The following is a 27,961-nucleotide window of genomic DNA, read 5'->3' as shown; positions in this document are numbered from 1 at the left end:
GTTGATAGTTTTGAACAAACTCTGCTCTCTTGTGTTTACTTGTGGTAATTACATTTTTTAATGGTTCGTGTTAAATGGTAAAAACACAAATCTTGGGAATAGAGCACTATTCTAAATGTATAGGCGCACCCTGCATTTGAAGTATTTATAGTTTCCACAGCACCATCACGTCCACCACCACAACAGAACAGCACAACACAATATTTATTCCATGATCTTTAATGAGTGCGTGTTCTGGATTCCACAGATGTCCGTCTGTTTGTAGTGGCAATAAAAGGGATTATTGGAGCATGAAAATATAAGAAGTGTGGAGTTCTGGGGCCCCATCAATGGGCTCTTTCAGCACAGACTTTAATTTCAAAACTACTAAATATAAAAACACACAGCCAAAAACAATTCCATTCAACTTTAAAAATAGTCCAACATTAATATTCGGCTCTGGAGGCTTCTTTGGTCAAGTTGATTTAATTAACCATTATTGCGGCTCATTCGTGATAATTGATCAGTTGACATCAGTGGAATTATGAGGCACTTTTGTGTCAGGAGGTCAGTGAAGGTCACCCTGAAAGCAGCCATGACAGCAGCAGATTCAGAGGACGTGACTGTAAAACCCTCCTCCCCCCTCTCACTTTTATAGGTGACGCATGTGCATGTAACGGATTACTGCAGATTAAACGTGATTTTACCTTCATCACGCAGCTGCTGATATTAAACACCTGAATTCTTTTTGTCATTTTGACACTTTACATGAGAAAAAAACTGTTTAATTTTGCAACAGGTCTCTACAACTGGAGCCGTTGCCCCTGACAACCCCGGCCTGCCTGCTTGCGACACTGGAGATGCTGGTTGGATGGAGCCGTCCTCCTCTGATGTCCTCCAGCCTGTAGCAGATGCTGAAGGAGATGCGGCAGGAAGACGGCCGATGACGTCATCGCCCCTGCACAAGCGTGAGCTGCTGGGGGGGCGTTTGTCGTGCAGCTTCCTGCTTCAGTTCCCCTTCCTCCTTCTTTCCCCCTCCTCTTCTGCCTCTCCTGCACGTCCGCAGTTTGGCCAATCCGCGGGCTCGGTGGGGGCAGGGCGCCGCAGATCCACCATTCCAGAGAGGAGCTGCTACATCTCCCGAGATCTGTGACGGAGCTGATTGCAGAGGGAGGAGACAGAGTGGAGCCTAGCCTCCGACTCTATCTGCGTGTGCACGCGCGTGTGTGTGTGTGTAGCACAGCCGCAGACACGGCCGCCGCCGCCGCCGCCGCTGCAGACTTTTCCTTTTCGCGTCGCCGTAGCCGCTTTTTAAGGCAGCTCCCCTGGCATCAAGAGGATCCGTGTGGGGGCAACAGCAACGACCGCAGCCCTTCTTCCTCTGCTGTAGTTTGGTTTGGCCTCGGAGTTCCTGACAGTTGCCCACGGACGTACAGGCAGAATGATCGCTGCTCAGCTTCTGGCCTACTACTTCACCGAGCTGAAGGATGATCAACTCAAAAAGGTGAGAAACCCGCTGCGGGTCAGGAGGAGCGGCTGCGGGTCAGGAGGGGCAGCTGCGGGGCGTCACCGTACCGGGAGAGGAAGAAGGAAGATGAGAAGTAGAGGGGAGAGGTGAACGAAGAAGAGGAGGCCGTGATGAAGTCGTCTTACTCTGTCAATTTACTCAGGGGGATGGTGGTGTTTGACATGGTTGTCCTTGAGAGGGGCCGTGGTCACCAACGGTGCCGACGACCCACAGTCAGTAACGACTGACTTTTACCAGGCCGACTGTTACAGGTGTCTGCTGTGATGAAGGTTGATCACTTCTTTATTCTCCCCACATTAACGTAACTAAGAGAGGTGTTTGCTCATGGACCTGCTGCAGGTTTAGGTGATTCACCTGCTCAAGTGATCCCAAGTCAGCTTGTTGGCGGGCTGATGTGATAATCAGCAGGAGGATGAAGGAGCTTCTGGGAGAAGTCGTGAGCCCCCAGAGCTCCTCCTCTCTGAATCACTTGTTCTCCTGTGACCTCTGACTGGGGGGGAGCCATGGTGGTCAGATGTGATCTGGTGGTGGTGGGGGGGTTGTGATGTCATGTGTGATGTCACGCTGTGGGGCGGACACATGTGTCAGTGATGAAGTACAGTAGGTTAGTGGAATTCCAGGACTTAAATAGCTGGAGATCATCCAACAGCACTCCTCAGTAGTGCCGGTAAATTTAGCATCAGAGAATTGTGAACATGGAAGACTGATCTTGACTTCCATAAAAACTTTATTCAAACATGTATGTTCTAAAAAAACAATCATAAAATAATAAACTGTCCAAATGTCAACATTGACCTCAAAGGGTGCACAACAAATCCCAGAATGCACTGCCTTGTGAACAGCTGGAGCAGCCACTTCCTATCAGAATCTTCTCCAATTGTTTTAGATCAAATTTGAAGGAGTTTTTTTATTATTGTGTTTGTGTTTGCCCATGAGGATACGTAAAAGCGTTGTGTTTGTGTTGGAGACTGGGAGCACTGGTTTACAAGGCTGCAGTGATTTCCTGGAGATGATGTTTATTCTTGATGTTGCTGAAACTTGCTGTCTGCTCAGGTTGCCATTAGCAACAACTGTCCTCAAGATCCTGTTCATCAAAATCTGCTCTGAATCTCAGCAGGAGTAAAGACTTCTGATGATGTGAAACATGAACTAGGCAGAGGTGAAGAGGTCAGGTGAGGAGTGCCTCGTGTCCGCTGTCATCTTTCCCCTTCGCCTCTGCTCCTCAGATCGATAAGTACCTGTACTCCATGCGCTTCTCCGACGAGACGCTGAAGGACATCATGAACCGCTTCCACAGGGAAATGGACAAAGGCCTGGGCCGAGACACCAACGCAACCTCCACCGTCAAGATGCTGCCCACGTTCGTGCGGTCCATCCCTGATGGTTCAGGTACAGATGACTGTTAAGTGTGACTGATGACAGAGATCAGAATCATTTCAATATGAGCGTCATGTCGTGTCAGTTTGTGACTGTAAAAATGTGCTGAGGTGGGAAAGCTCCTGAAACTAAGCCTCTTTGTGTTGGACTCTGGATTTGGGCTCAGTTGGTTTCTATTGTTCCAGTTCTGCAAACCCGTAACGCCACATTCAGCCTTTCACCAGCTGTGGATTAATTGAACAGGAACTTTTTCAGAAATTAAAAGTCTTTCCTGACCGAGTTTCCCCCTCTGACGTCCTGGTTTGACGTTAACAGTAAACGGAGACGGAGCACTGCGGGTTTGTGGCTCGCGTGCTGCCTTCTGTCACATTATAAATAGCCGCTACGGGACTACGGGAGCTCAGAGGGATCAAGAAGGGCCTTAAAGAGCAGGTTTTGTCTAGGCTGACTCGGCTCCAGGGTCCCTTCAGAATAATCGTCACTCTGTAATCAGATTAGTCTCATAAAACCTCCTCATATTCCCCGTTTAGGGGGCAAATCCAGCTCAGGTCTCATCAGGTCCATTTCTGTGGGAAGTTAGCGGCCAATCAGTAACTCACCCGGAGTCAATGAATAAACGTCAACACACTGGTGGGATCCGTATGCAAGGGAAAGGTCACATCACAGATCACATCTGCCATTTGTTCTGCTGCTGCGGCACTTGTGCCGCTCTGAGATGATCAATCACTTCTATAAGACATATGTCTGTATGGAGGTAAATTATTCAGACTTCTTCTATATTTAATTGAATGAAACCTCCTCTGTGGGTACTTTTACACTCTGGCGTCCTACCCAAATGGCTGCATGCACTGCTCGGTCATCTGAAGAACTTTATAAAACTTTCTGCTTGAATGTGACCCTTCTGGATTCATTGAAAGGGAAAAAGAGATAAAGCTGAAGTGAACATGTGAATACCTTCCTCTCTCTCCCGCAGAGAAGGGCGACTTCATCGCGCTGGATCTGGGAGGGTCCAACTTTAGGATTCTCCGGGTCAAGGTGACTCAAGATAAGAAGCAGCCGGTTCAGATGGAGAGCCAGGTCTATGAAACCCCCGATGACATCGTCCACGGCAGTGGCTCACGGGTAAACATGTATTCTTAGGCAAACCTTCCCATTTTACAGAGTAGCTACACAAAATGACCCCAGAGCAAGTCAAAATCTTTGCTGACCTTTACATAACCAGCGGAGAGCAGCTGGCACTCCAACAGTAACGCGATAACAGCGTCTGAGGATCTGATCTGAGCTCAGAAAAGACAGATGCTGCTGATTAAAATGGCAGCTGGTGTCACTCGAGCACGCTGGTTAACAAGGTTTGTTTTAATGGAGGGTGAGCAGTGGTGAAAACAAGGAACACATTCATGCTGAATGGATTGCTGAACAGCAGCAGAGGAGAAAGTTCTGTTTCTCTGCAGTTTCGCTGTGGTTAACATCTCCGTTCTGGCTACAGCTCTTTGCTCATGTCGCCGATTGTCTGGGCGACTTCATGGAGAAGCAGAAAATCAAGGATAAGAAGCTTCCAGTAGGATTCACCTTCTCGTTCCCCTGCGCCCAGTCCAAACTGGATGAGGTAAACACTTTACAGATGCTCTTCCTGCAGAATGATTCTGGAGATGAGCGGAGTGTAATTGTGCGACTGGTTTAACAGGCAGTCTTACTGACATGGACAAAGAGGTTTAAGGCCAGCGGGGTTGAAGGCATGGATGTTGTGCAGCTTCTGAACAAGGCCATCAAGAAAAGAGGAGTGAGTTCTCATCTAATGGCTCTCCTGATGCTATTCACCAGTGATAGCTAATGCAAAAAACTAATGTTTCCTTGAAGGAGCCCTGACTTTTGTGTTTTATCAGTAGAAATTTCAATCAGAAGTGTTCCTCTCATCTTTATGTCTTTAACTCTGATGGTTTCAGGACTATGATGCTGACATCATGGCGGTGGTGAACGACACCGTCGGCACCATGATGACCTGTGGATTTGACGATCAGCGCTGTGAAGTTGGCATCATCATCGGTAAGTAACAAAAAACATTTTCTCAGGGAGACAAAAGGTCAGCATAAATCACAGCGCAGGTCATCAGGCTGCGCTGCAATGATGCTAGTTTTACGTGTAGGGCACCAGAGATGCACAGCGAATATCCTGCTGAGCTCCACAGAGCAAAGTGACTAGACCCACATCCTAACAGGAACAGGAACTAACGCCTGCTACATGGAGGAGCTACGGCACATTGACCTGGTGGAAGGAGATGAAGGGAGGATGTGTATCAACACTGAATGGGGGGCCTTCGGGGATGACGGGTCCTTGGAGGACATTCGCACAGAGTTCGACCGCGAGATCGACAGAGGCTCTATAAACCCGGGAATGCAGCTGTGAGAGTCCCCAACATTTACCTGTCAGATTTAAGCCACAGAGTAAGCTGACATCTCTCTTCCTGAATAGGTTTGAAAAGATGGCCAGCGGGATGTATATGGGGGAACTGGTCCGGCTCATCCTGGTCAAAATGGCCAAAGAGGGGCTGCTGTTTGAGGGCCGGATAACCCCTGAGCTTCTAACGAGAGGAAAGATCGAGACAAAGCATGTCTCTGCCATTGAGAAGTGAGTTTTAGAGAGGTGACTTCTCCCTGGGAAAAAGATAAAAATACAAACATTCAGAAGGTGTGGACCAAGGACGGTGCACAATTTATGCAATCACAAGTAAATATATAGTGAAACAAGCTGCCTGGAGTTCACAGGTGGCCAAATTTGCTTTACAGTAGCCCAGAATGTACAAACAGATCTGACAATCCTCCAAACTGGAAAAACTGGAAGGTGCATTTACGTAATTGTCCACTAGAGGGCACTCAACCATCCACATGCCAACAGTTTTCTATTAACAAACCTGGAAATTGTTTAGTCTTTCACCTTACAGTCTAAGCTGCAGCGTTAGGAGAGGAGAATATGTAATCGAATTAAAGGTTGTATCTCCCCATATCAGGACCAAAGAAGGACTGAAGAAGTGCATGGAGATCCTGACCAGGCTTGGGGTGGAGCCTTCAGATGAAGATTGCCTGGCTGTGCGGCACGTGTGCGCCATCGTGTCCTTCAGATCAGCAAATTTGATCGCTGCGACACTGGGGGGCATCTTGGCTCGCCTGAAGGAAAACAAAGGAGTTGGGCGCCTCCGCACCACCGTAGGCATCGACGGCTCCCTTTACAAGATGCACCCTCAGTGAGTAGTTCACCACTACAAACATATTTTCACATCTGAGCTGTGAGTAGATGCTAGACAGTGGAGAGAAAGAGATAGCAATAGGAATGCGGCCACATGACAGCAACAATGTGGCTTTATTGGCTCACACATTAAAGAAGATGAAAGCAAAGACCACTTTCAATTTCTTTGAGGCAATATGAATATTTACAGTTTATTTGGGTTCTGCTCTGTGCAATCAGATATGCCCGCCGTCTGCACAAGACAGTGCGCCGCCTGGTTCCCGACTCAGACGTTCGCTTCCTGCTGTCTGAGAGTGGGAGCGGAAAAGGAGCGGCCATGGTGACGGCGGTGGCCTACCGCCTGGCGGAACAGTCGCGCCAGATTCAGCAGACTTTGGCAGAATTCCGACTGAGCAAAGCTCAGCTGATGGAGGTGAAGAAGCGCATGAGGGTGGAGATTGAGAGAGGCCTAAAAAAGAAAACTCACCAGGAGGCCACTGTCAGGATGCTGCCCACCTTTGTACGGAGCACGCCAGATGGCTCAGGTAAGGAGAACATTTGTGCTAATGGGAGGAACATCGCCCCAAGTTGTCTTCGGATGTACTAGCAACAGAATGTTTCACTGCTAACAACTTTCTTACATGCAGAGAATGGAGATTTTCTGGCTCTGGATCTCGGAGGGACAAATTTCCGGGTGCTTCTGGTAAAGATCCGTAGTGGAAAGCGACGGTCGGTGGAGATGCACAACAAAATTTATGCCATTCCCGTAGAGGTCATGCAGGGCACCGGAGAAGAGGTAACTTTAGTAGCTACGCTGACCAGAACAGACACCGTTTAGCCTCTCTGTCTGTCTCTCCAGCTCTTTGACCACATCGTCTACTGCATCTCTGACTTCCTGGACTACATGGGAATGAAAAGTGCTCGTCTGCCGCTGGGCTTCACCTTCTCCTTTCCCTGTCATCAGACCAGCCTGGACGCTGTATGATAGACATTTTAAAAGTGCCATTTCTGCTCAGGATCTGAGCGGCGTTCCAGCTGTGAGGCTGATCTGGTGATCTGTACTCTGCAGGGCATCCTTGTCACCTGGACCAAAGGCTTCAAGGCCACAGACTGTGAGGGGGAGGATGTGGTAGAGCTCCTTCGAGAAGCCATCAAGAGGAAAGAGGTGATCACACACAGAGACTGGAGTTACAGATATGCAGAACCACCTGAATGAAGCTTATCCTCGCTGTAGATGCCACGACCTACACCACACACAGCAAAACTCACACACATCGCCATAGCGCCTACGTTTCATTAGACACACAAGCTCCACCCCCTGTTGGGGCAGCTGCGACACAGGTGGTACCGAATGTTGAGTGATCTTGTAAGGTCAGAAGGTCAAATGAGATAATTTGACTGAGTCTTGAGATAATTATGAAACATTTCACACATGAATTTCACCCCTTTAGATGGAGAACCCAGTGAGTATTAAGTGACTAAATCAGAGATTGGCAGGTAAAGCGGCGCTGTAGTGGCGGGAGCATGTCTTAACATCTGGAACTATGATGCAGCTGGACTCAGATCCTCACATCCTGTGTGTTTAGATTTAGCCTGAGAATGCGACTGCAGTGCATTGTGGGTCATGAGGATGATGTTCAAGTGGCTGCCAGGACTGATTAATCCTTCCATCATTGCTCCTTCAACACGTTAATGGCGTCGTACGGCTTCGGTTTCATTATCTGCCTTTAACGTCGGCATTTGACCTTCCTGATAACAGAGCATGAACCTTTGGTTTTAGTAAAACAATGTGTCAATCTGACGTCCCATTTGCATCTCCAGGAGTTTGAACTCGATGTGGTCGCTATAGTAAATGACACCGTGGGGACGATGATGACCTGTGCGTATGAGGAGCCCACCTGCGAGGTGGGGTTGATCGCAGGCAAGTTACCCCTCCGTCACAGCGTCAGCAGCGGCGTTGCCCGCAAAGAAAGATGGTTTTAATCTGCCCGTATATGTGTATGTTCTCTCAGGAACCGGCAGCAACGCTTGCTACATGGAGGAGATGAAGAACATCGAGATCGTGGATGGAAATGAGGGGCGCATGTGTGTCAATATGGAGTGGGGAGCGTTTGGAGACAACGGCTGTCTGGACGACATCAGGACGAGATACGACAAGGCAGTAGACGAGAACTCGTTGAATGAGGGCAAACAGAGGTGAAACATCTGTACCCAGAGGGTCTTCAGGTGATGTTTCTGATCTGGCCACGTTGGCGTGATGGCTGTCGCCTTCTTTGCGTGGCAGATATGAGAAGATGTGCAGCGGCATGTACCTGGGCGAGATCGTCAGGCAGATCTTGATCGATCTGACGAAGAGGGGTTTCCTGTTCCGGGGGCAAATCTCGGAGACGCTGAAGACGAGGGGCATCTTCGAGACCAAGTTCCTGTCGCAGATCGAGAGGTGAGCCAAAACAACTTCAGCTGTTATTGTTCGCATTAAAGTAGGGAGGTGGGGTGGGGGGTAATCGCAGGTATTATAGCTGGAGGGGGGGCTCTGGGGTGACAATGGAGTTTAGACGCTGCCTAAGCCCACATTAGCCTCTGGGAGCAGCTGCGAGGTATCCAGTGACGCTCCCGCTGTTGTCTGACCTCTGACCCCCTCCCCCACAGCGACCGTCTGGCACTGCTGCAGGTCAGGGCTATCCTGCAGCAGCTGGGGCTCGACAGCACCTGCGACGACAGTATTATCGTCAAGGAGGTGTGTGGCACCGTGTCACGCCGCGCCGCTCAGATCTGCGGAGCCGGGATGGCGGCCGTGGTGGATAAAATCCGTGAGAACCGAGGGCTGGACCACCTGGACATCACCGTAGGCGTGGACGGCACGCTGTACAAACTCCACCCACAGTGAGTTGAGGGACAGGGGGGCACATATTGAATTTCACCGCACCGTTGGGGTACTCCTGTAATTTAAGGCTACTCTTCAAACTTGTGAGTGGTTAGTTTCTGAGCTGAAATGACATCTGGCCAGTCTGACCACGCCCCCCTATCCTTCTCTACAGCTTCTCCCGCATCTTCCAGCAGACAGTGAAGGACCTCGCCCCCAAGTGCGGCGTAAACTTCCTGCTCTCTGAGGACGGCAGCGGCAAGGGTGCCGCCCTCATCACGGCTGTGGGCTGCCGCCAAAGGGAGCTGGACGCGCAGCAGCACTAAGAAGCTCCACCCCGTCCGTCAGCAAGAACAACCTGTTGCTCCACCTTAACCATCACCCACCTCCCCGCTTTGGCAGCCGTGACTCCACTTCTGTCCCACCCCTCAAAGCCAGAGACACACGGAAATTAAACAGATCTATAAATAGAAGTATTTATTTATACCGCAGTGAGTTTATTATTTCCATGTTTGTACATTTTCCTCCTCAGCCTGTCAGGGAATCGAATCAAACCTCCTTCGGTGTGCAATATTTGTGTATTGCTGATTTTATTTTTATACGGAGGCAAATATAGGATTGTATTTATACAGCTGAGGCCACTTTGAATCCCAGATTCAGATTAGGATTTTGCACCAGACAAGAAAACATCTGCACTTTTTATATGAAAGATCCAACAGCGGCTTCTCAGCTTCCAAATGAAGGAAGTCCTTCTCACTGGATGGTGGAGGCTTTGGTTTTTACTTTACAGGCTGCACAGGTTCAGAAAACCAGCTCCAAAAGGGCTCCCAGGTCAATCACAGAAGTCACGGCTGTTAAAAGTCATCCTCATTTTACCTGTGACATGCTAACACAATGTGCTAATCCACTACTAATCCATGTTTGTGTATCTATTGAGCTTCAGCAGCACCGTTTGTTCCTCCAGAGCCGAGAGCGTGTAGAAGCCGTGTTAGCGTATCCTGTTGCTGTTTGTGAACTACTAAATTTTAGGTGTTGTGATGAATTCCATTTCTGCTCACTGTATGTGCAAAGAATAAATGCTTACGGCAGATAAGGGTGGCCACAATGAGCGCTTCTGTGTTTGTAGCCGATGTTCTCCATTTTGTCAGCTTTCAGTGTCAAAGCTCCGTGGAGACTGCATGCCTTACTGTATGGAGAACGCTGGATTTTTTTTTTACAGCACTACGGATTTGTGATCACAGTGAAAAAGTCATTAAATTCTATTTTGCTGTGGATGGAATCCCTCTGTCTCATGTGTTGATGTTAAGATTAGGTTGGAAATTTAAGGTGACCTGGACAAAACTTACCATGGGATTCTACAAGTTTCAATGATTATTTCCATGAGTAGAAAGGTAAGCATCAAAGACAACAGTGATGCAAACACACATTGTTTAATATAGAACCTTGCATCAAAATTATTGAAACTACACAAGTAAATAGACAGGTAATTTATGAGGAAACATGACAATTCCCATCATTTCAACTAGACAAACATTTCTTCTGATGAATCCCTGTAATTGTAAATGCTCAAAGTTACTCTATACTCTCTTCTAGTGTTTGTCCTTGAAACTGCTGCTGGAACCCTGGGACGGAGCCACCACGAAGGAAAACTGGAAATAATCGTCAGATGAACTCGTGGAGGCTGTTTTTAATCTGCTGCAGGTAAAAAATAAAAATAAAAAAGCCTCCAGTCCAGCTGTTGCTCATCCCTTTGTTGTTCAAGTCTGTTCTTGGGCGTGTGCATTTGTGGGTGGGTGTACAGGTGGGCATGTTTTCTTATGCGCCCTAACCGGGTGTCATGTGTGCGGGTGTGTAAAAGACTTTGTCCCACTTTTTCTGAACTGTCCACCCACGCCCCACCGTAACCGTGAAACAAAAACGGCGTGTTTGTGCAGAAGTGGGACAGCTGGTGGTGATTTAGCTGCTTTAATAAGCATAGAAAAAAGTCCACATCTTTACGTGAACCTAACGTTGTGTGTATGTGTGAGAGAGAGAAAGAGAGTGAGTGTGTGTGTCCATGTCAGTGTGTGTTTGTTTGCAGCTCTCACCGGGCTGGGTGCGCTAGACTGAGGGCTTCCTGCTGCATCCCTCTGCCCGAAAAATAAAAAACGCACCACTGTCACTGGCTGCTACAGGTAGGTAGCCACGACCGAGCAACGCACCAACGTTCCAAAACGCAAAACCTTCTCTTTGTAGCGGCTAGCTGTCCAACATTGGGAGTCGTAACGAGTGTCAGTTTTGCGCTAGCTAGCGGGCTGAAGTAGCTGTTTTAGCATCGCGCTGGAACGTGGGGGCGAGCTCCGACGGATGTGTTTACCTCAAGATAATCTGGCTTTAACGATTCAACGACTCGGTCCCATCCTTTGTGGACAGCGTTGGACGGTCGGCAGGTGTGCATTCGAGCCAAACTCGTCCAAATGTTCGAGTGGGTGTTTAGCGGCTAACGTCTCCAGCTAACGCGAGCTAACGTTAACTTAGCTCGTCGCTGTTATCCCGAGGCTCCTCGGTGGAACGAACGTGTCTTGACCCGTCCTGCTGTTGCAGCGGACATCACAACGTTCGGATAAACGTGTTTTTCGTTGTGCGGTTGGCGACCGCAGCGTCTGTTTAGCACAACTGATTGTTTTATGTTCCATGACCGGCTACCCGCTGTGCAGGACAGCCCCAAAACCTGACCTGAGGTGAGACTCGCGCCCGTCACTTGCTGGCATCTGTCCAAAACAGGTGATCCAGACGACGCACGCGACTTTTAATTTAAGGGCGTCATTAGCGACTCTCGAGCTGCAAATCGATCACGTGGGATGACTGTAAACTACCAGTAACAAACAGATTTGGGTGGATATTTGCTAAAGCGATTCACAAATTTATTGCAATAACTATGAAAAAGCGATGAAAATGTGTTTGTATTGTTGATGTGTGTGTGTGTGTGTGTGTGCGCGCGCGCGCGCGCGGGGGGGGGGGGGGGGGGGGGGGGGGTCCAGGTGAATCAGCGTCTGTGCATCTCAAACTCCCCTTGTTCCTGTTGAATGACTACTGTCCATAAAACATTTAATTAAAAATGGAACTAGGAAAAGAGGTCTTGATAAACTTATTTCCATTAAGGAATTACACATCCCATAATCAAATATAATTCCCTGCAGCAGCAGTGTTATAAGGTGTTGTAGTTGTGGGTATTGGGAGTGTTGTGTAGTTTATTCATTGCTCACACTCGTCACGACACATCTCCCGTACCTGATTACAGCCACCAAACTTGGCATGGGGTAATCATTTCCATGGTAACGGGCCTTTTCCACTCAGAGCCAAGGCTCTAGGATTGTGAGCTGTGTAATTCTTTTCCCAGAGGTTGTGAATAAACCGTCTTTAAAAAAAAAAAAAAACGACGTTATGTCTTCTACTGGAGTGTACCATTTCTCAGTCGCAGAGGGTTGATTATTGGTTTTGACTTCATAAAAAGCGACGCTGGCCTAGACTGCAGCTTTTACTCGGACTGCAGCTTTTACATGGTTGGACTTTCGCTGCAGTGCAACACAATCAGCTCAGCGTTTAACCTCTGTTACTGTGGTTTATTTTAACAGTGGCGCTGCTGGACATACCTCCCTGCTCAGACACGCCTCCTCCTCACGCTCACCAACGACATCAGCGCAGCAGTTGAAAAGCTTCCATCAGACTCATGATTGTTTGACGGGACGCGGACCCACCGTGGCCCATGCACTGTACCCGTTTCCCTCCCTGCCCTCCTTATCCCTCAAGCTGACGCAAAACCCTCGACACCTCCCCCCCCTCCCCCATCCCCACTCCCAACCCGTTCCCAGCAACTCGCCCCCTCCTGCCATGGCACACGGCACTGAGACCGTGCACTACATCCACCTTCACAACTCCAGCCAGTCAGTGCTGGAAGCTCTGCGCACACAACGGCGTGAAGGCCTCTTCTGTGATGTGACCGTGCGGATTCACGACGCTTCGCTGCGCGCCCACGCTTGCGTCCTGGCAGCCGGCAGCCCCTTTTTCCAGGACAAACTTCTCCTGGGTCACTCTGAGATCTCTGTGCCGCCACTGGTGCCTGCGGAAACTGTGAAGCAGCTGGTAGATTTCATGTACAGCGGCTCGTTGGTGGTGCTGCAGTCGCAGGCTCTCTGCATCCTCACGGCAGCCAGCATCCTACAGATCAAGACCGTGATTGACGAGTGCACCCAGATCATCTCGCAAAGGAAGGCCGCGACCAGCGCAGCCGCCGCGGCAGCAGCTGCCGCAGCAGCAGCAGCTGGCCGAGGGATGCTCGGAGGGGTCCTCCCTAAACAGGAGGAGCGCGGCGAGGGAAAAGGGTCAGAGAGAGGGGCGAGTGGAAGCTGCTCCGTCAACAGTGCAACTGGTGGCGGGGCGTATTCAAACTTTGCCAACTTCATGACAGAATGCGGGGCAAGTAACATGAGTGGGGGGATGGGGGGTGGCGGTGTCAGTGAGAGTGGCCCGGGCCAGATGGAGCATGCTAACGCGGTGACCTTAATGCCATTGGGTGATGGCATGGGATCTGGCAGCATGTGTGGTGGCGATGGGCTGGGCCAAGGAGCCAGCTCTTTGCTGATGAAGCAGAACTCCAGCTGCACTCAGGATGTCAGGTACAAGCTCCGCGACCTGCTGGCCACCGGAGCCGGGACCAGTAGCACAGGGACCCTCTCGGCAAGCTGCGGTGACATAGGCAGGGACAGTCTTCGTGGCAACACAACCGACCTCACCGATGACTTAGTGGGGATGGACAGATACGAGGAGGAGGACTTGGACGGCAGAGAGCGAGGAAGAGACAGAGATGTAGACAGAGGGGCGAGCCACAGCCGCAAGCAGAGACAACCATTAAGACTCCAGGTAGAGGGACAAGGGGAGGGGTTGCCATGGTTACAGCTTTCAGGCATGCAGAGCTGCAATGCTTTGCTTTTCTTTCTTTTTCTGCTTTTCCCTCTTCTCATACTGCATTGGCGTATATATATGTGAGATGTTTCTGCACTTTACACCATCGAACAGAAGCACTTTTCTCAACTTTGGCGGTAATTTCCTTGTAGACATCGTATGGACTTCTGCATATTCAGTGTAGGTCACCGAAGCTGGTTAGCGGGTGTTTCTGCAAGGGGTCGCATCACTGCTGTAGACATCAGGTCTTCACAGAGCTCTTTCCCTCCAGGTGCTGGGCGGGGAGGGAGTTGTGGTGAAGGACGAGGGGGTCCATGATACAGATGGCACCGTCTATGCCCTGGAGGACGGGCGGCGAGATGGAGAACAGGAAGCTTCTCAAGAAGCCATGGCGGGATTTGGCCAGGTGAGCTATGGTGTTCTAAAGATTGGCTTTTTTTTTAACAGAGTTATTAAGATGTGATGTTGAAGGATATTTCAGAATGGTTCTCCTGGTGGTCAGTCAATTTGAGCTTTTTTCCTTGGAAATGTGAACGTTCTGCTCCTAAAGGAAAGTCGAGCGTGTCAGATTTATCTGCAGTTTTCCTGTCTTAATGCTGAAGCAAGTTAAGGGAGGAAGATGGAGGTGCTGATTTATGCGGCAGCCTGCAGACTGCACAGGGAACATCTGCCTCGCACTCAAAAAGTGCTGCAGACGGAAAATGCCAGCTTGGAGAACAGATTCTTGTGCTCCGTTCTGGAGCTGCAGGGCTTTTTGTCCCATTCATATCATGTGATCGGATTGAAGTGATCTAATCTTTTGTTTGAAGAGCCAATCATTAACATAAATTAGCACACAGTCTTGAAATTAGGCTTAAGTGGGATTTATTGATGTCCATACATACATGCTGGAGGGAGAACCATCCGCTCATGGTGTGGGGTTTAGCTCTGGATCTCTGCTCGCAGATCCCGGATCTGCATCCATTCCACTGTAAATACACGAGCTGACCCTAACGCTGCCTCCCTGGAGCACACTGATTCTCCTGGTTTCCATGACAACCTTCCTGGCCATGATTTTCAAACAAATAAAGCAAATGGCACAACAGCAGTCAGCCTCCCCGTCGGCCCTCAGATGCGGAGCCATTTTCTGTATGCTAACAACCGCCGCCTGAACAATGCAGAGAATCAGAGTCAGCAAGGACTTTTATCAGAGCGGGCTGGGAAGTATCGAGCCATCGGCATTCAGAGCAAAGGATGAAATCACAAAGAAAAGTATCAGTTATAGCAGGGAAATTGGCATCTGTGCAGCTTTATGTTGCTAATGTTGCTGCCTCGCCATGTTGCACCACCACTTTCTGCAGGCAGTCAGACATCAAGTCACCTTTCATCATACCACAGTTATGTGGTCAGACCGGTCAGACTGCTCCGCGCCACTTGATGTTCCCAATGCCTGCACTCATGCATGTGCTGGGCTGGGGGGATGCAGGAGCCTTAAACTTGCTGCGAGTTAGGTTTGTGGTCTTTCTTTGCTACGCTGGATGACGACAACCATTAGGACGCACACTTGTTGCTGCCGACCACTGTGTTCAGCAGAGCGGCTGCCACCATGGAGCAGGTGAGGCCGCTGTTCCCTCTGCTCCCGTGTGATGAGATTACTTATTTATGGATTTTCTGAATGTGGAGGCAAAGGTCGCGGTTGTGGCACAGTTCCGTGAATGTGTGTCTCTGTTTGTCTTCCAGGATTTCTACGATGAGCAGGCGGTGTTTTCTGAGAACTTCTGGCCCCAGAGCGAACCTCCCCAGGCCATGGCTTTCAACCCCAGGGGAAGGGTCAGCAAGGCTCTGACCCCACCCCCAACCACCCAGTCTATCAACAACCAGGTGAGTGAATACATGAAATCGGTTCTGTGTGAGAGGGCTGGACCATCGTCCCGGCGACAGCAGAGACACCACAAGCTGAATCCTTCTCTGGCACTGAAGCTCCACTGCCATTAGAAAGAGAAAGAAACACTCATTGAAGCTCTGAACTTATTGAAAGGTTGTCAGCAGACCGAAACACTCACAGTCTCGCTACTGTGAAGATCCAACCCGAAGAACCTGCAGTGTAGATGGGATCAGACAGGATCAGAAGCCCTGTGTCAATCAATCGATCTATTTTGTCACTTTACTTCATGAAATGATTTTTTCCATGCAGCTTTGATTTAGAGTCAGTTAGGAGACTAGTTGAGTGAGACACTTTCCTGAGATTAACACCTCCTTTTTATTTCCTTCCTAGATTAAGAAGTTATGTTTCACATACTTGTTGCAGAAGCTTCTTTAAAGCAACCATCCATCCATTTTGTTTGCCACAGTGGGGTTGTTGGGGTGCTGGCCTCTTTCCCAGCTGCCTTCTGGTGCAAAAGCAAAGTTGCCAGTTTTATATGTTTTCTTAACACCATTATTGACGCCGGTCTTGGCCCTCAGCTTCTTTTCCAGTACCCAGTCAGCCAATCCCAGCCAGCTCCCTTCTATGTGGGCGGGCCAATGGGTGGGATTGACAGTATGGCGGTGACGGAGCCCAGTCAGCCGCAGGCTCCTCCGCCGGCACCCATGACTCCAGCCCCTCCTCCTTCCACATCCTCCTGCTCAGCAGGCCCCTCCCCTTCCTCCCAGGGATCCGAGACCTCGTTCGACTGCACGCACTGTGGCAAATCTCTACGTTCCAGGAAGAACTACAGCAAGCACATGTTTATCCACTCCGGTGAGACACTTCTCACCATTAGTCTTGTTGGGATCAGGTTTTTGTTAATTAGTCCTGCTGACAGCACATAGATTGATCAGAACTTGTCCGTACAGGTCAGAAACCTCATCAGTGCTCCATCTGCTGGCGCTCCTTCTCCCTGCGTGACTACCTCCTCAAACACATGGTGGTGCACACTGGTGTCCGGGCTTTCCAGTGCACCATGTGTGGCAAGCGTTTCACCCAGAAAAGCTCTCTCAACGTGCACATGCGTACCCATCGTGCCGAACGCACCTTCCAGTGCAACATTTGCCAACGGGCCTTCACGCACCGCACCTTGCTGGAGCGCCACGCCCTGCAGCATGCCCACCACACCCCCCAGGGCCAAGGCCATGGGCGCGGACCTGATATGACCTCACCAACTAAGCACAGTCCTCCAACTCTGGGGGGACCCTCAGGTATGGCTGGTACGGCAAGCATGGTGGGCAACATGGCCGGTATGCCCAACCATGGAGCTTCCTCCACCTAAAGAGAGAGCAGGGAGGTCAGAGAGCCTGTCCCTTCAACCCACCGGTGTGGTCCTATCAGCCTTTTTGATCTTCAGTTCTCCTGGAAACGCCGGTTCAGGCTTCTCTTTGTTTAGCTCAGCACCACCTTCTATCAGGGTTCCTGCACAAGCGTGGCTCAGATTTGTGAAAATTGTATAAATTTTAAAGGTGTTTGGGAAAGAGCAAAAAAGAAATGACCCCACAATATTTGTAAAATTCCCCAGTAACAGAAGTATTCGTAGTCCTCCTGTCGTGTCCTGAAGTATAGAGAGAGTATACGAGAACTTTCTTGAATGTGTAGGAACCCTGTTTCAGACCCCAGAGAGTAACCAAAGAGGTTAGGAAGAATGAGTTTATGTTTGGGCAGGAAATTCTAGTTGATGTCAGGGTAGGGTGGCTGGGGGGGATGGGTTTATGGGGGAAAAGTGTTTTATTCACCTTCAAATCATTTAATTCAAGTCAAAGATTTAACTTTAAAAGCCCACAAACCCAAATTCGTTTGATATCCAGCAACCATTCCGAGTGCGATTCTGGTCCAGTCTGAGTCCAGCCCTCCCTCCTTTGGAGTAGCAAAAACGAGGACAATTGTAGCTGGTTATCGTTGTTATCCTTGTAGCTTGACTGTGAAGGTCACATTTCATGATAGCATTATATTTTCTCTCCAAACACCACTAGATGGCGGGAGAGTCGCCCCCCCCCCACCCCCGCCATGCTGATTTGAGCTTAAGCAAAAGTCATGAATTAGCATGTCCTGCTTATCTGTCTTTAAACTTCCCAATCATCATATAGAAGTGACACAAAGCACCTTTGTGAGTGCAGCAGAGCGTATCCCCGGTTAAATTGTAGCTCATCAGAGTTGTTAGTGGGTTGTTACGGGTAGGAATGGCATACAGAGGCTGTTCATTGATGGCTAACTAGAAGCTTTGCCCACAAGGAAACATTTTAGTTCCTGTAGCACTATTCTTGACATCCCAACAGTCGTTGGAAACTCCTAATTTTCTCTGTTCCAACCATATGACCATTATGGTAGCTTGTCTTTTTACCTGCCACGTTTCCAAATCTTCATTTATTCAGTTGACCAATGTTGCTTTTTTTCCCAGTTTGATTCCTTTATTATTTTTTATTTTTTTACACGCTTCCAAAATGAACTGAATTGAATGTGAATAAAACCGGGACGTTACTCAGGAGCAAACCAGGGTAACAAGGGTGATGACTGGGCCACTGATTCAATGAGGAAGCCAGAAGGAGGGTGGAGGAAGGTGGAGACGCGATGCACAAAAGTGTGAATGAAATTCACTGTCATCCATCGGACAGCTTTGAAACATTTTCCACAGGCGCCCGGCGCCCAAGGATCATATACCTCGAACCAGGATGAGCCTCCCGGCGGCTCCGAGGGACACTATTTTACTCATTTGAAATGTTTGGGAAACATTTAAGCATGTTTTACACACACGCACACCCACACGCACACACACACCGACAATTACCTCGGCTGTCCAAAGACAGGCATCGTACTTCACGTGGCTGACGCTACATCAACGAAGAAACAGTGAAAACTAACATAGACCTGTTTACGTTTGAAAATCTTGTATGTAAAGTTCCTGTACATCGCTATGACGCTCGGTTTGTCATTGGTTGCTTGTGATGATTCTTTGATGCAGAAATAAGTAAGAAGAAAAAAGCCATTCAGAAGAAGCTAAACTATGACAAATCAAAGCTTTTTATCAAGGGTTTTTTGCGTTTGTGTTCATCTTTGGGGGCTCTGGTTGACTAAGGTGTTTGTTGCTTAAAAACAGCCTGAAAAGCTTTTCTTTCTTGCAGCACTACATAAAGATGGAAATCTAAAGATTTTAGTCAAACTAAATTAATCATAAAAATGTACAATCACCCCTTCAAGTTTTGACCAAGTCAAACTGGTGATAATGGAAATTATCACTTTAATATTTATTAGAATTTGATCTCTATGCACATTTAAGTTTGCACATCATGTGAGATAAATGCTGTTATTCCCCTGAAGGATTTGGACTAAGATTGTTTGTTTTCTCCACTTTTACATCTAAAAGGTGTTTTTTTTTTTTTTTCTTCTTTTTGCTGCTTTTCCTAAGTATTCAGAGCCTGTTTAACTTTTCCTCCTGGAGCTCTCCCTTTATTCAGGAGTGAAACATGGACAAGCTTGACGGGATTAAAAACCATGTAATTGTTGGAGGCCTGCTCAGTTACAGGCCTTGCAGCTGGAGGTCACTGACCTCTGATCACCTCACTTTACAGACTCGTTCTCAATGGCGTTCTGGATTTAAAAAAAAAAAAAAAAAAAAAAGACAAACAAAAGAGAAACAACAGTAAGCTGAGCTGATGTTGGTGATGAGCCAAACAGTTGGTGCTTTTCTTTCTTTTTCAACATTTACCTCATTAACCAGTTGCCAACAGCATGCTGTGGCGGGTTGGGTAGAGCAGCGGCGTTGAGCTGTTCCACAGGTTTGACCTCTCCTCGCCGGAGCTCCGGTCCGAGGCCAACTCTTGTACAGTACTGTAATATGTGTGCTTTGAAGCCATGTCAGCGCATTGTAACGTACTGTGTTATGCCTTTTCTTTTCTGCTTGCTGTAATTGGGAGGGCGTTTTCTTTTTTTCTATATTCATGTTTCTTTAACAGAGTTTAAATAATGTCAGGAAAAAAAAGAAAAATGTCCATTTTATAAGAAAAAAATACTGAATAAACTCACTCATCATTGTAAAACCACATCTTTTATGTATAAAAAAGATCAAAGGCATGATTTTTAACTTTTTTTCTCAGATCCTAGATGTTGTACTCAATGAATTAATTGAATTTTAAAAATGAGTGATTTCAGAGAGTTCTTTCTCCAAATAAAGACTTTTATGGTGCAAGGCCACATGGTCATTCAGTGTGTGTGTGTTGGGGGGGGGGGCAGAAGCCTGTGTGAGAGAGAGAGACAGAGCGCGTGCATTTCAACACCAAAGTGAGGATGTTTTGTCTGGTCCTCACATCAGCAGTCTGAGGGTTTAGTTGGAATGCATGGCTAATCGTCCTCACAAAGATACAAATATAATCAGAAAGGTGTGTGTTTCAACTGAGGCATTGTCTCACCTGGAGAAATGACACCTGTCTTTGAGGTATTAAAAAATGTAATTAGGCTGGAAAATGAACTGATTTAATTGGATGGAGTATGGGGTGAATGGACCCTGGATGGTAGGGTTAACCTTTCTGTGGAGGGATCAGACTTCTCTCATTAAGTGCTTCTATAGTTAGTTTGACCTCTGACACGAACAAGTGTGTTTATGCGTTTGTGTGTTTGTTCTCTTCTACAGGCGGAGCTGAGACCTCTCATCTTTAATAACTCCATCTGTGTGACATCGTAAAGACAAAGAGGTTAAAAAGTGAAACTTCAGTAAATGTTCAGTTATTATCAGGAAAGTTCTGAATGCCATTTATGTTACCTTAGTTAAGCTCTTTATTGTTTATTGTTTTTATCTTTCTGCAAACACACATCACGGAGTGTAAAATCTTTTCTTAATTCAACCTTTCCTCCTGCAGCCTGACGCTGAACTCTGGCCAGAAGGCATCTGTTACTCAACAACATCTGTTCCACTTACTCTGCTTTCGCGCAGCATGCCAAGGGAGTCGCAGCCTCTCCCAAGGGTGTCCCTTTTGTGTGGCCCCATTGTTGATTCCATTATTGTCTGCTCCCATAATGCTCTGGGGTTATAAACGCTGCCGGGGTGACTCCTCATCGCAGATGATTTGAAGTTATTTGGGTCTAAATGCAATCACCTTTTTAGGGTAATTAAGGAAGAAATGTGTCAGGAGGGGGCTAAAATATAAGATTTACATGATGACAGAATTAGTGAAAAGGAAAACGTTTTGAGTGCAGGGTGGGCGTTCCTCTGCACTGATCTGGGGGGCTGTGAATTACCTGACGTGTTTAGCAGCAGAAATGTGAGTGGTAAATCTAGCGTAGGGACATTGTTTTTTATGAATAGGCCCCCTCTTCCGTCTCCAGGGAGACACTTTCAACTTCTGGCAGTAGCCAACAGTGTCGGCATTGAAAAGCCCGATATGGGGTCGCCGGGGGAAGACAACAGATGTTACTTATTAACTCTGCTCACAGACCCCTAAAGAAGTGTTTTTCAGAGCACACAGATGGACCAAACAACAGCTTCAGTTTCAGCTCCAGCAATATTTATTTGGAAAAATAGTCTTGGCTAATTCCTTCATTCAGAAACATTAAAGAAGTCAGTAACATCATTTGTACAGTACAATCCCTCTTAAATAATCTTTAAAAAAAAGTCCCATTGACCTGAAGTGCCTTTGCAAATAACATCATTTAAAAAGCCAACTTAAATAACAAATAACAGAAATATACAATATAAAATAAAAATAACAAAAGTTGTTAAATTAACTTAAATTAAATCATAAATTTAACTCATAACTTTTCTTGGTTTGTTTTTTTATCTCTCATTTATTTTACATCTGTATCAAAACTTTTTTGCTTTTCATTAAGACAAAGTTTCCATGTCCCAAAAAGGCAGACAAATGAACAATACTGTGTCATAAACGGTTTTGGAGGGAAGAAGACAGACTTCAGTTTAACACAGTGATCACGTATACATACAGCCTCCACAGGTGTGGTGATGGGTGAACAGCCCATGTGAACAACAGCCTAGTGAAGAACAGGCCAGTATGGCCAAACATCCACCGTTTGATGCAGTTCCTGCGCTCAGCAACGGCGTGTGGGTTAGAGAAAAGGCCAGGGTGCAAATTTTGCAAACACAAATCTACATTGGCAGCATGGCATCTCTGTTATCCGCCTCCTCTCCCTGACTGGAGGCGCAACACTAAGTGGCCATTTACTTCAAACACTCCTTTTCTTTTTACCCTACCAGTTCTTTTAGCCCACAGGCCGCTGCTGTCTGCGCTTATTTTCCAGTAGAGAACCAGCTCACTCTGAATATCAGTTAAACGTCTCAGTATCAGCAGCAGTCTCAAGGCGGGACACCTCCCCCCGGGGTTAGAGCAGCATCTGAAGGAGTATAAAAACTCTCCCATAGAGCAAATGAGCAACGGGCAGCCCGTCAGTGGCTTGTTACACCTGCAGAGGAGCGGAAGAAGCAGAACATTCAGATGCAGGTGGATCAATTGTGCGACAGACGGCGTGGTGACACCAACTCCCGAAGTCAACAGAACTCACCTCAGTTGCGATTATACATTCGTCCTTTTCCTCCGACATCACAAACACAGATTTGTACTTGGTGTCCGCACATGCAGACATTTCTGGGGATTTCATCTCCGACCCATTGCTTAAGGAAAGAGAGAAGAAGGTTGTTAGTTTTACTCCTACAGCCTCACCATGATTCCAACATGTGCACCGTAACACGCGTTTACCATTTTAAGCGCTTGCTTCGCTTCTCCTCAAACTCAAACGAGTCCAGGGAAGGGCACTTGTCCTCACAGGCCGCCTCCAACATGGCTTCTTTGGCCGCCTGCTCGTGGTTAACTTCGTGCACCAAGTTGTACTCGCCAGGTGGCTGACGGCTTTTGTAGCTGCTCCTCCCAGGTGACGATCCTTCACCGGGGTCACCACTGCACAAGTCCATCTTCTTGTTGATGTTTTTGACGCCTGGTGTCGGCATCACGCCGACGGCCAGGTCCCTGTCACTGCGGTGACAGTTGTTGGTCAGGTTATTTATCGTCTCCCCCTCACCCACAGTTTCTGTGTGACCCCCCTGCTGCACTTTTGATCGGAAAAATCCAACAAGTACAGCACACCCAGCTAGCAGTAGCAGAACCAGGGCCACGCCAGACCCAACGGCCATCCACGGCACCTCTGACCCTCGGATGGCAGCATGCTCCGGAAGCAGGAACTGACAATTTCTGCCACCGTACCCAGGGACGCATGCGCACACGTAGCGGTTGTTTCTCTCGTGGCACGTTGCACCATTGTGGCAGGGGTTGTGTTCGCACCGGTTTATCGGGGAGCTGCAGTTGCGACCAGTGTATCCCGGTGGACAGGTGCAAGAATAGCCATCTGTTCCCTCTTGGCATGTTCCACCATTCTGACACGGGTATGCAGAGCACTCGTCGCCCATGTTGTCACAATTCATTCCCGTGAAGCCATCAGGACACTGGCACAGGTAGGAATTGACGAGATCCACGCAGCGCGCACCTTAGAAGACAGATCAGACATGACTTTCAAGTTTTGAGTGCAACACAAGATTGGGCCTTGGCTGGTGATCCAAGAACATGGTCAAGACGTGCAGATTGGGGACTCACCATTGGAGCAGGGGCTGGAGGAGCAGTGGTCGATCTTCTTCTCGCAGTTAAACCCTGCGTATCCCGTGGGGCACTGGCAGAAGTAGCCTCCCTCTGGGTTGTCAACACAGCGGCCACCATTGGAGCAGGGTCCATCGGCACATGTCATGGCACTCAGCTCACAATTGTTGCCATAGAAACCATGAGGGCAAGTGCAGGTGTATGTGTTTTCCAAATCCTGTGGAGTAGAAAATAGCACAGTTGTGATTCAGCTGATGTTGGAAGCTTTCAAAAGCAGAGGTCCGGGAGGACTGGAAGATGCTTACAGTGCAGCTTCCTCCATTGCGACAGGGGTTTCCTGCACATTCGTTGACCTGGGTCTCGCAGCTGGCCCCTGTGAAGCCAGGCCTGCAGGAACAGGTGTAACTGCCCTGGCCAGTGTTGCTACAAGTGGCTCCATTCATGCAGGGCTTGTGGTGAGTGCAGTAGTTGAGGTCTGAAGAGACACAGCAGCACATGTGGATTAGCCAGCTGCAGAGCAACACATGGCAGCTGGACAGCAGCAGCCGCAGAATAGCATTCAAGTTGTTAATCTGGCCTTTAAAGACAGCTGCTTCCTCTTTGTCAGACCTTCTGTCTACTTTCTTATGACATCCATTAATACCAATTAGCTAGCCAGAAAACAACTGAATCTTTGATTTGGGAGGTAAATATATGAGCAGTTGCTGATGTGCTGTTTTGTGATGTAAATGAGGGTGAAAGGTGATTTTGAAAGCAGAGATGTTTCTAGCGGTGACCATCACCTCCCCCTCCTCACCTTGGTTGCAGAAGAGTCCCCCCCAGCCCTCCTGGCAGTTGCACTGCCAGGGCTGTTGGCAGGTCCCGTGGAGGCAGCCTGGGTAACGAATGCACTCGTCGCAGTAGCGGCCCTTGAATCCCACTCTGCACCTGTTGTTGTCCAATTAGGGAGGGAACACCGGTCAGTCCACTCGCGTTACCTCTAATTAATGGATGAAGTGAAGCGGTGAAGGGACTACTTACTTGCACTCCCCGGGTTTCTCGCAGAAGCCGTGTTCCTCATCACAGCCTGGCAGGCAGATGGCTGCAGAGTCAAAAGAAAATGCACTGTCATAAATTTTTCACTTTACTTTTTCTCCAACATGGATTAAACTTTTTATCAGCGTGTAAGAATGTTCTGTTGAACATAGGGCTGAGACAAAAGAGGGGGTGTGTGAATGTGAGAGCGTGCACACACACACCCTCAGCACACACCACCACCCTCTTTTTTCTTCTTCTTCACTGCGGGTCAAAACTCTTTTATTCATTCTGCACACACACACACACACACACACACGCACACACACACACAAACACACACCCCTTAATGTCTCGGATTGGGGCAGATAAGAGTGGACAGCTGGCGAGTGTGTTGCCAGTGCGCGACAGCTGCTCCATTGTCTCCACTCTGCCGGCAGCTGCCCACTTCAAACAATACCCCCCCCCACACACACACACCTCGGCCAATCAGAGACCGGCTCGTTCCCAGAGTAACGAATCGAAAAGCTGCATGTAAATTTATGGCACGCGTGAGATTATTCCCCAAAACTTTCCTTAGAATAAATCAAGTAGTGTGTGTGTGTGTGTGTGTGTGTGTGTGTGTGTGTGTGTGTGTGTGTGTGTGTGTGTGTGTGTGTGTGTGTGTGTGTGTAAGAGAGAGAAGTGAAGAGGGGTGGTGTGTGGTGTGTATGCACGCTCCTAACGGCACTCGGAGGATCTCAGTACACGCGCAACCAGATTAAATATCTTTTCGGACAAATATCAAATAAAATTACTTTTGCAAGAAAAAACAAGGCTATTTTTTCTCCTCCCAGGTTAAAAGTAAAGCTGCAATCAGACACTTGTGACACTCACGCTCGGTGCAGTACGGTCCCTTCCACCCGGCGTCGCACACGATCTCCCCGCGTTCTCCGCAGGTAAAGTGGCCAAAGGCATCGTCTCTCGGACGGCAGAACACCGAGCATCCGTCCCCGTAGTAGTGCTCATCACACACGAAGCGGTATGAGAATTTGAGCTCAGTTCTTCCGCTGGTGTGCAGGTCCTGGGACCAGTCGTCCCCCACTGCCAGGTGCCTCTGCGTGATCATGGTGCTGATGATGCGGTCTGGATTATCTGAAACGTCGAGGAGGAAAACGATTAGAGTGGCGGTTTCTAAACATTTCAAATGTGTAGAGTGTTTGATTTGCACCTGTGGAGAGGTCATCTTTGGAGTCTGTGTGAAATGCCTCGATGATCAGCGTGAAGGTCCCCTGAGAACACCAATGGCTTCATGAGACAGGTGGCCAGCAGAGGTGTGCGCGATAACATCAAGCCTGAGGCGACTGTGTCATTCTGCTCAATTCATTCTGTCTGATCTCATCTACTGAAACCAAATACCCGCTTTGTCCGCTTTGCCTGAGTGGAAAATGTGCCGAGGTGCGTTTTTACGCACAGATTTATAACCCAAAGGCAAAAGGGCGCGATATTACCTCCTGTTCAGACCTGAATGACTGTACTCACCGGCCACGTGAAGCCGAAGTTAATCTTGACAGGATTGGCGAAGGAGCTCTCCGGGATGACGTCGGGCACTTGGAATGAGTTAGAGCCGAGTACCGGTGTCACGGCGCCACCGTAGTTGCACGGCGGGTCTGGGGAGGCGTTGGGCTGGTAGTGCTTGAGGCAGATCCTGAAGAAGGTTTGACACTCGCACTGCTGTTGGAAAGAGGAGGCCAAGCCTCCCCTACAGCAGTTTTTGTTGCCCTGCACCCCTTTCTTGTTTAGGAACTCCTGCATCTTGAGCTCAAAAAGTCCCGAGCAAAACCCCTGCGGAGGAAAACAAGTCAACATGCGTGAGTGTTGTGGTGCGTGGGGGCTGATGGCGCATGTGTTCGCAGAAATAAAGATTGAGAAGCTAACCTGGCACAGGAACATTGACGTGACAACAAGGGTCAGCAGGACGGAACGCCCCATATTAAATAAATACATAATAAATAATAAATAAATAGAGTAAAAGGTGTGTGTGGGGGGGGCTCCGCGGGTCTTCGGGTGCCTCCTCCTATTCAACTCCTCTGAGGCAGATGCATCGATCACGTTTCTGTCTCCTCACGGTGTTCTGTCAGCCTCTCCGCGCTTAGACATGTCCCGAAAAGCAGAAAAATAAATCCCAAAGTTTTCCTTTCAAAAATGCTGTACAAATAAATAAATAAAATAGGGGGAAATGATTCGATTGAAAAGTCCACCAGTTCCGGTGTAAAGCGTTAATCCAAAACGTGAAGAGATAAAAAAAAAAAAAAAAAAAAAGGTTTCCTCTAAAGCGTATTCGTTTTTTGGCGTAAGTAGATAGTTTTGTTTTTGCTGTGGAGGTCTTGGTCTAACCGTGGCGCACTTTAATCACTGGTCCAACATCTTTCCTTCTTTCCAATGTGCGTTAATGTGCGTCTGTGAGGGTCCGAGGCCGCCTACAGCCCGTTATATATGGCTTGACACATGCTATGGTAATAACATGCAAATGCACCTCCTCCTCCTCCTCCCCGACTTCACCTCCCAATCTGGCCCGACTCTTCACAATAGGCTCCCAAGCAAGTGAACCCCCAACTGCCTGCATTTCTTATCCAGTGGGTGCCTACATATCCAGCGAGTATCTGCGAACATGTGTGAAACTATTTCGACTAAATATGACTGAAATCTTTCCTAAATAGGCGGACGGGGAGACTCGCGCCTGCTGCTGCTTCAATAAAACTCAGTTTATCACATTAACACATCAAAACTTTCAGAACAGTTTGGCTGCAAAGCGTCAAACGCACCGGAGAAGAACAAACTGGTAACGAACAGCTTCCCCGCCCCCTCAGGCAGGATGTTGATGGGGTGGACTGATCCTTCCAGCTGTTCTTCTCAGAATGTTCTGTGCCAAATAAGAAAAGAAAATCGGTTCATAAGATGTCCAGAAATGAAACCCTGACTCGCTTAAATGCTTCCACTCCCTCGTCTCTCGCTGCATGGTTGCTTATCTGCACTCTGGCACGCGTGTGCGCGAACACGCTCGTATTCTGGTATTTGTGGGAAGAATTCAACTCTTTGAATAAATTCTAAAGAAAACATTCCTTGGCAGTGAGCTGAAGTAAACTCCTACAGAGGCTGAACTCCATTTTCGTTTATTCTCTTGGCTAAAAGATTAAAAGCGCGCGCGCGTGTGATTCGGTGCGCGCTCACGTGGTCTACAAGGCAAACTTTTGTTATTGTGTGTACCGAAGTGAGGGAACACGTCCGCGTTCCCCCTCTCCCCTCAGCTGTATGGTAATTCAGCCAGCACCTGCTCACGGCCCCAATCACAGCGAGCGCGCTCCCTCTGCCTGAGCGCGCAACCCCTCTCCTTTCACTCACACTCACACACACAAACACACGCACGCACACACACACTCAGAGGGATGAGAGCGAAACAGAGGGGAAGAAGGAGACTTTGTACTGCAGACGCTCATAAACAAGTAGTGTCTTCATGTTTATGAGGT

At 48.3% G+C, this 27,961-nt stretch overlaps 3 protein-coding genes across 5 annotated transcripts; 2 read left to right on the top strand and 1 right to left on the bottom strand.

Moving 5' to 3' along the window:
• The first annotated feature begins 1,059 nt into the window (after positions 1-1,059).
• LOC101074095 (hexokinase-1-like) lies at positions 1,060-10,245 on the top strand. 2 transcript variants are annotated; one of them, XM_029850782.1, is made up of 19 exons: positions 1,060-1,483; positions 2,734-2,896; positions 3,858-4,006; positions 4,371-4,490; positions 4,569-4,664; positions 4,828-4,927; positions 5,100-5,283; positions 5,354-5,509; positions 5,889-6,122; positions 6,344-6,648; positions 6,751-6,899; positions 6,963-7,082; positions 7,173-7,268; positions 7,555-7,566; positions 7,925-8,024; positions 8,116-8,299; positions 8,388-8,543; positions 8,753-8,986; positions 9,142-10,245. In XM_029850782.1, exons 1-19 carry the CDS (start codon positions 1,421-1,423, stop codon positions 9,290-9,292), a joined length of 2,772 nt encoding a protein of 923 aa, XP_029706642.1. In that variant the 5' UTR covers positions 1,060-1,420; the 3' UTR covers positions 9,293-10,245. The 2 variants fall into 2 exon arrangements, with proteins under 2 accessions (XP_029706642.1, XP_003978061.1); XM_003978012.3 differs by lacking the exon at positions 7,555-7,566 and having other exon boundaries at positions 1,421-1,483; positions 9,142-9,292.
• Positions 10,246-11,059: 814 nt separating this feature from the next.
• Positions 11,060-20,043, top strand: zbtb45 (zinc finger and BTB domain containing 45). Its single transcript, XM_029850783.1, has 6 exons — positions 11,060-11,686; positions 12,581-13,865; positions 14,179-14,313; positions 15,627-15,767; positions 16,350-16,626; positions 16,722-20,043. The coding sequence occupies exons 1-6, from the start codon at positions 11,640-11,642 to the stop codon at positions 17,132-17,134; spliced, it is 2,298 nt and encodes a 765-aa protein (XP_029706643.1). The 5' UTR covers positions 11,060-11,639; the 3' UTR covers positions 17,135-20,043.
• Positions 20,044-22,121: 2,078 nt separating this feature from the next.
• Positions 22,122-27,360, bottom strand: dla (deltaA). 2 transcript variants are annotated; one of them, XM_029851379.1, is made up of 11 exons: positions 26,373-27,360; positions 25,977-26,279; positions 25,666-25,726; positions 25,332-25,589; positions 24,462-24,522; positions 24,238-24,368; positions 23,747-23,916; positions 23,559-23,658; positions 22,554-23,334; positions 22,360-22,468; positions 22,122-22,260 (listed from the first exon to the last, which is right to left on the bottom strand). In XM_029851379.1, exons 1-11 carry the CDS (start codon positions 26,439-26,441, stop codon positions 22,255-22,257), a joined length of 2,049 nt encoding a protein of 682 aa, XP_029707239.1. In that variant the 5' UTR covers positions 26,442-27,360; the 3' UTR covers positions 22,122-22,254. The 2 variants fall into 2 exon arrangements, with proteins under 2 accessions (XP_029707239.1, XP_029707238.1); XM_029851378.1 differs by having other exon boundaries at positions 23,442-23,658; positions 26,373-27,352.
• Positions 27,361-27,961: the final 601 nt, after the last annotated feature.

Source organism: Takifugu rubripes, chromosome 17 (genome assembly GCF_901000725.2).
Source record: "Takifugu rubripes chromosome 17, fTakRub1.2, whole genome shotgun sequence".
NCBI classification, from domain to species: domain Eukaryota; kingdom Metazoa; phylum Chordata; class Actinopteri; order Tetraodontiformes; family Tetraodontidae; genus Takifugu; species Takifugu rubripes.
Note: the sequence above shows the minus strand (reverse complement) of the source record. Positions and strands in the feature narration are given on the sequence as shown.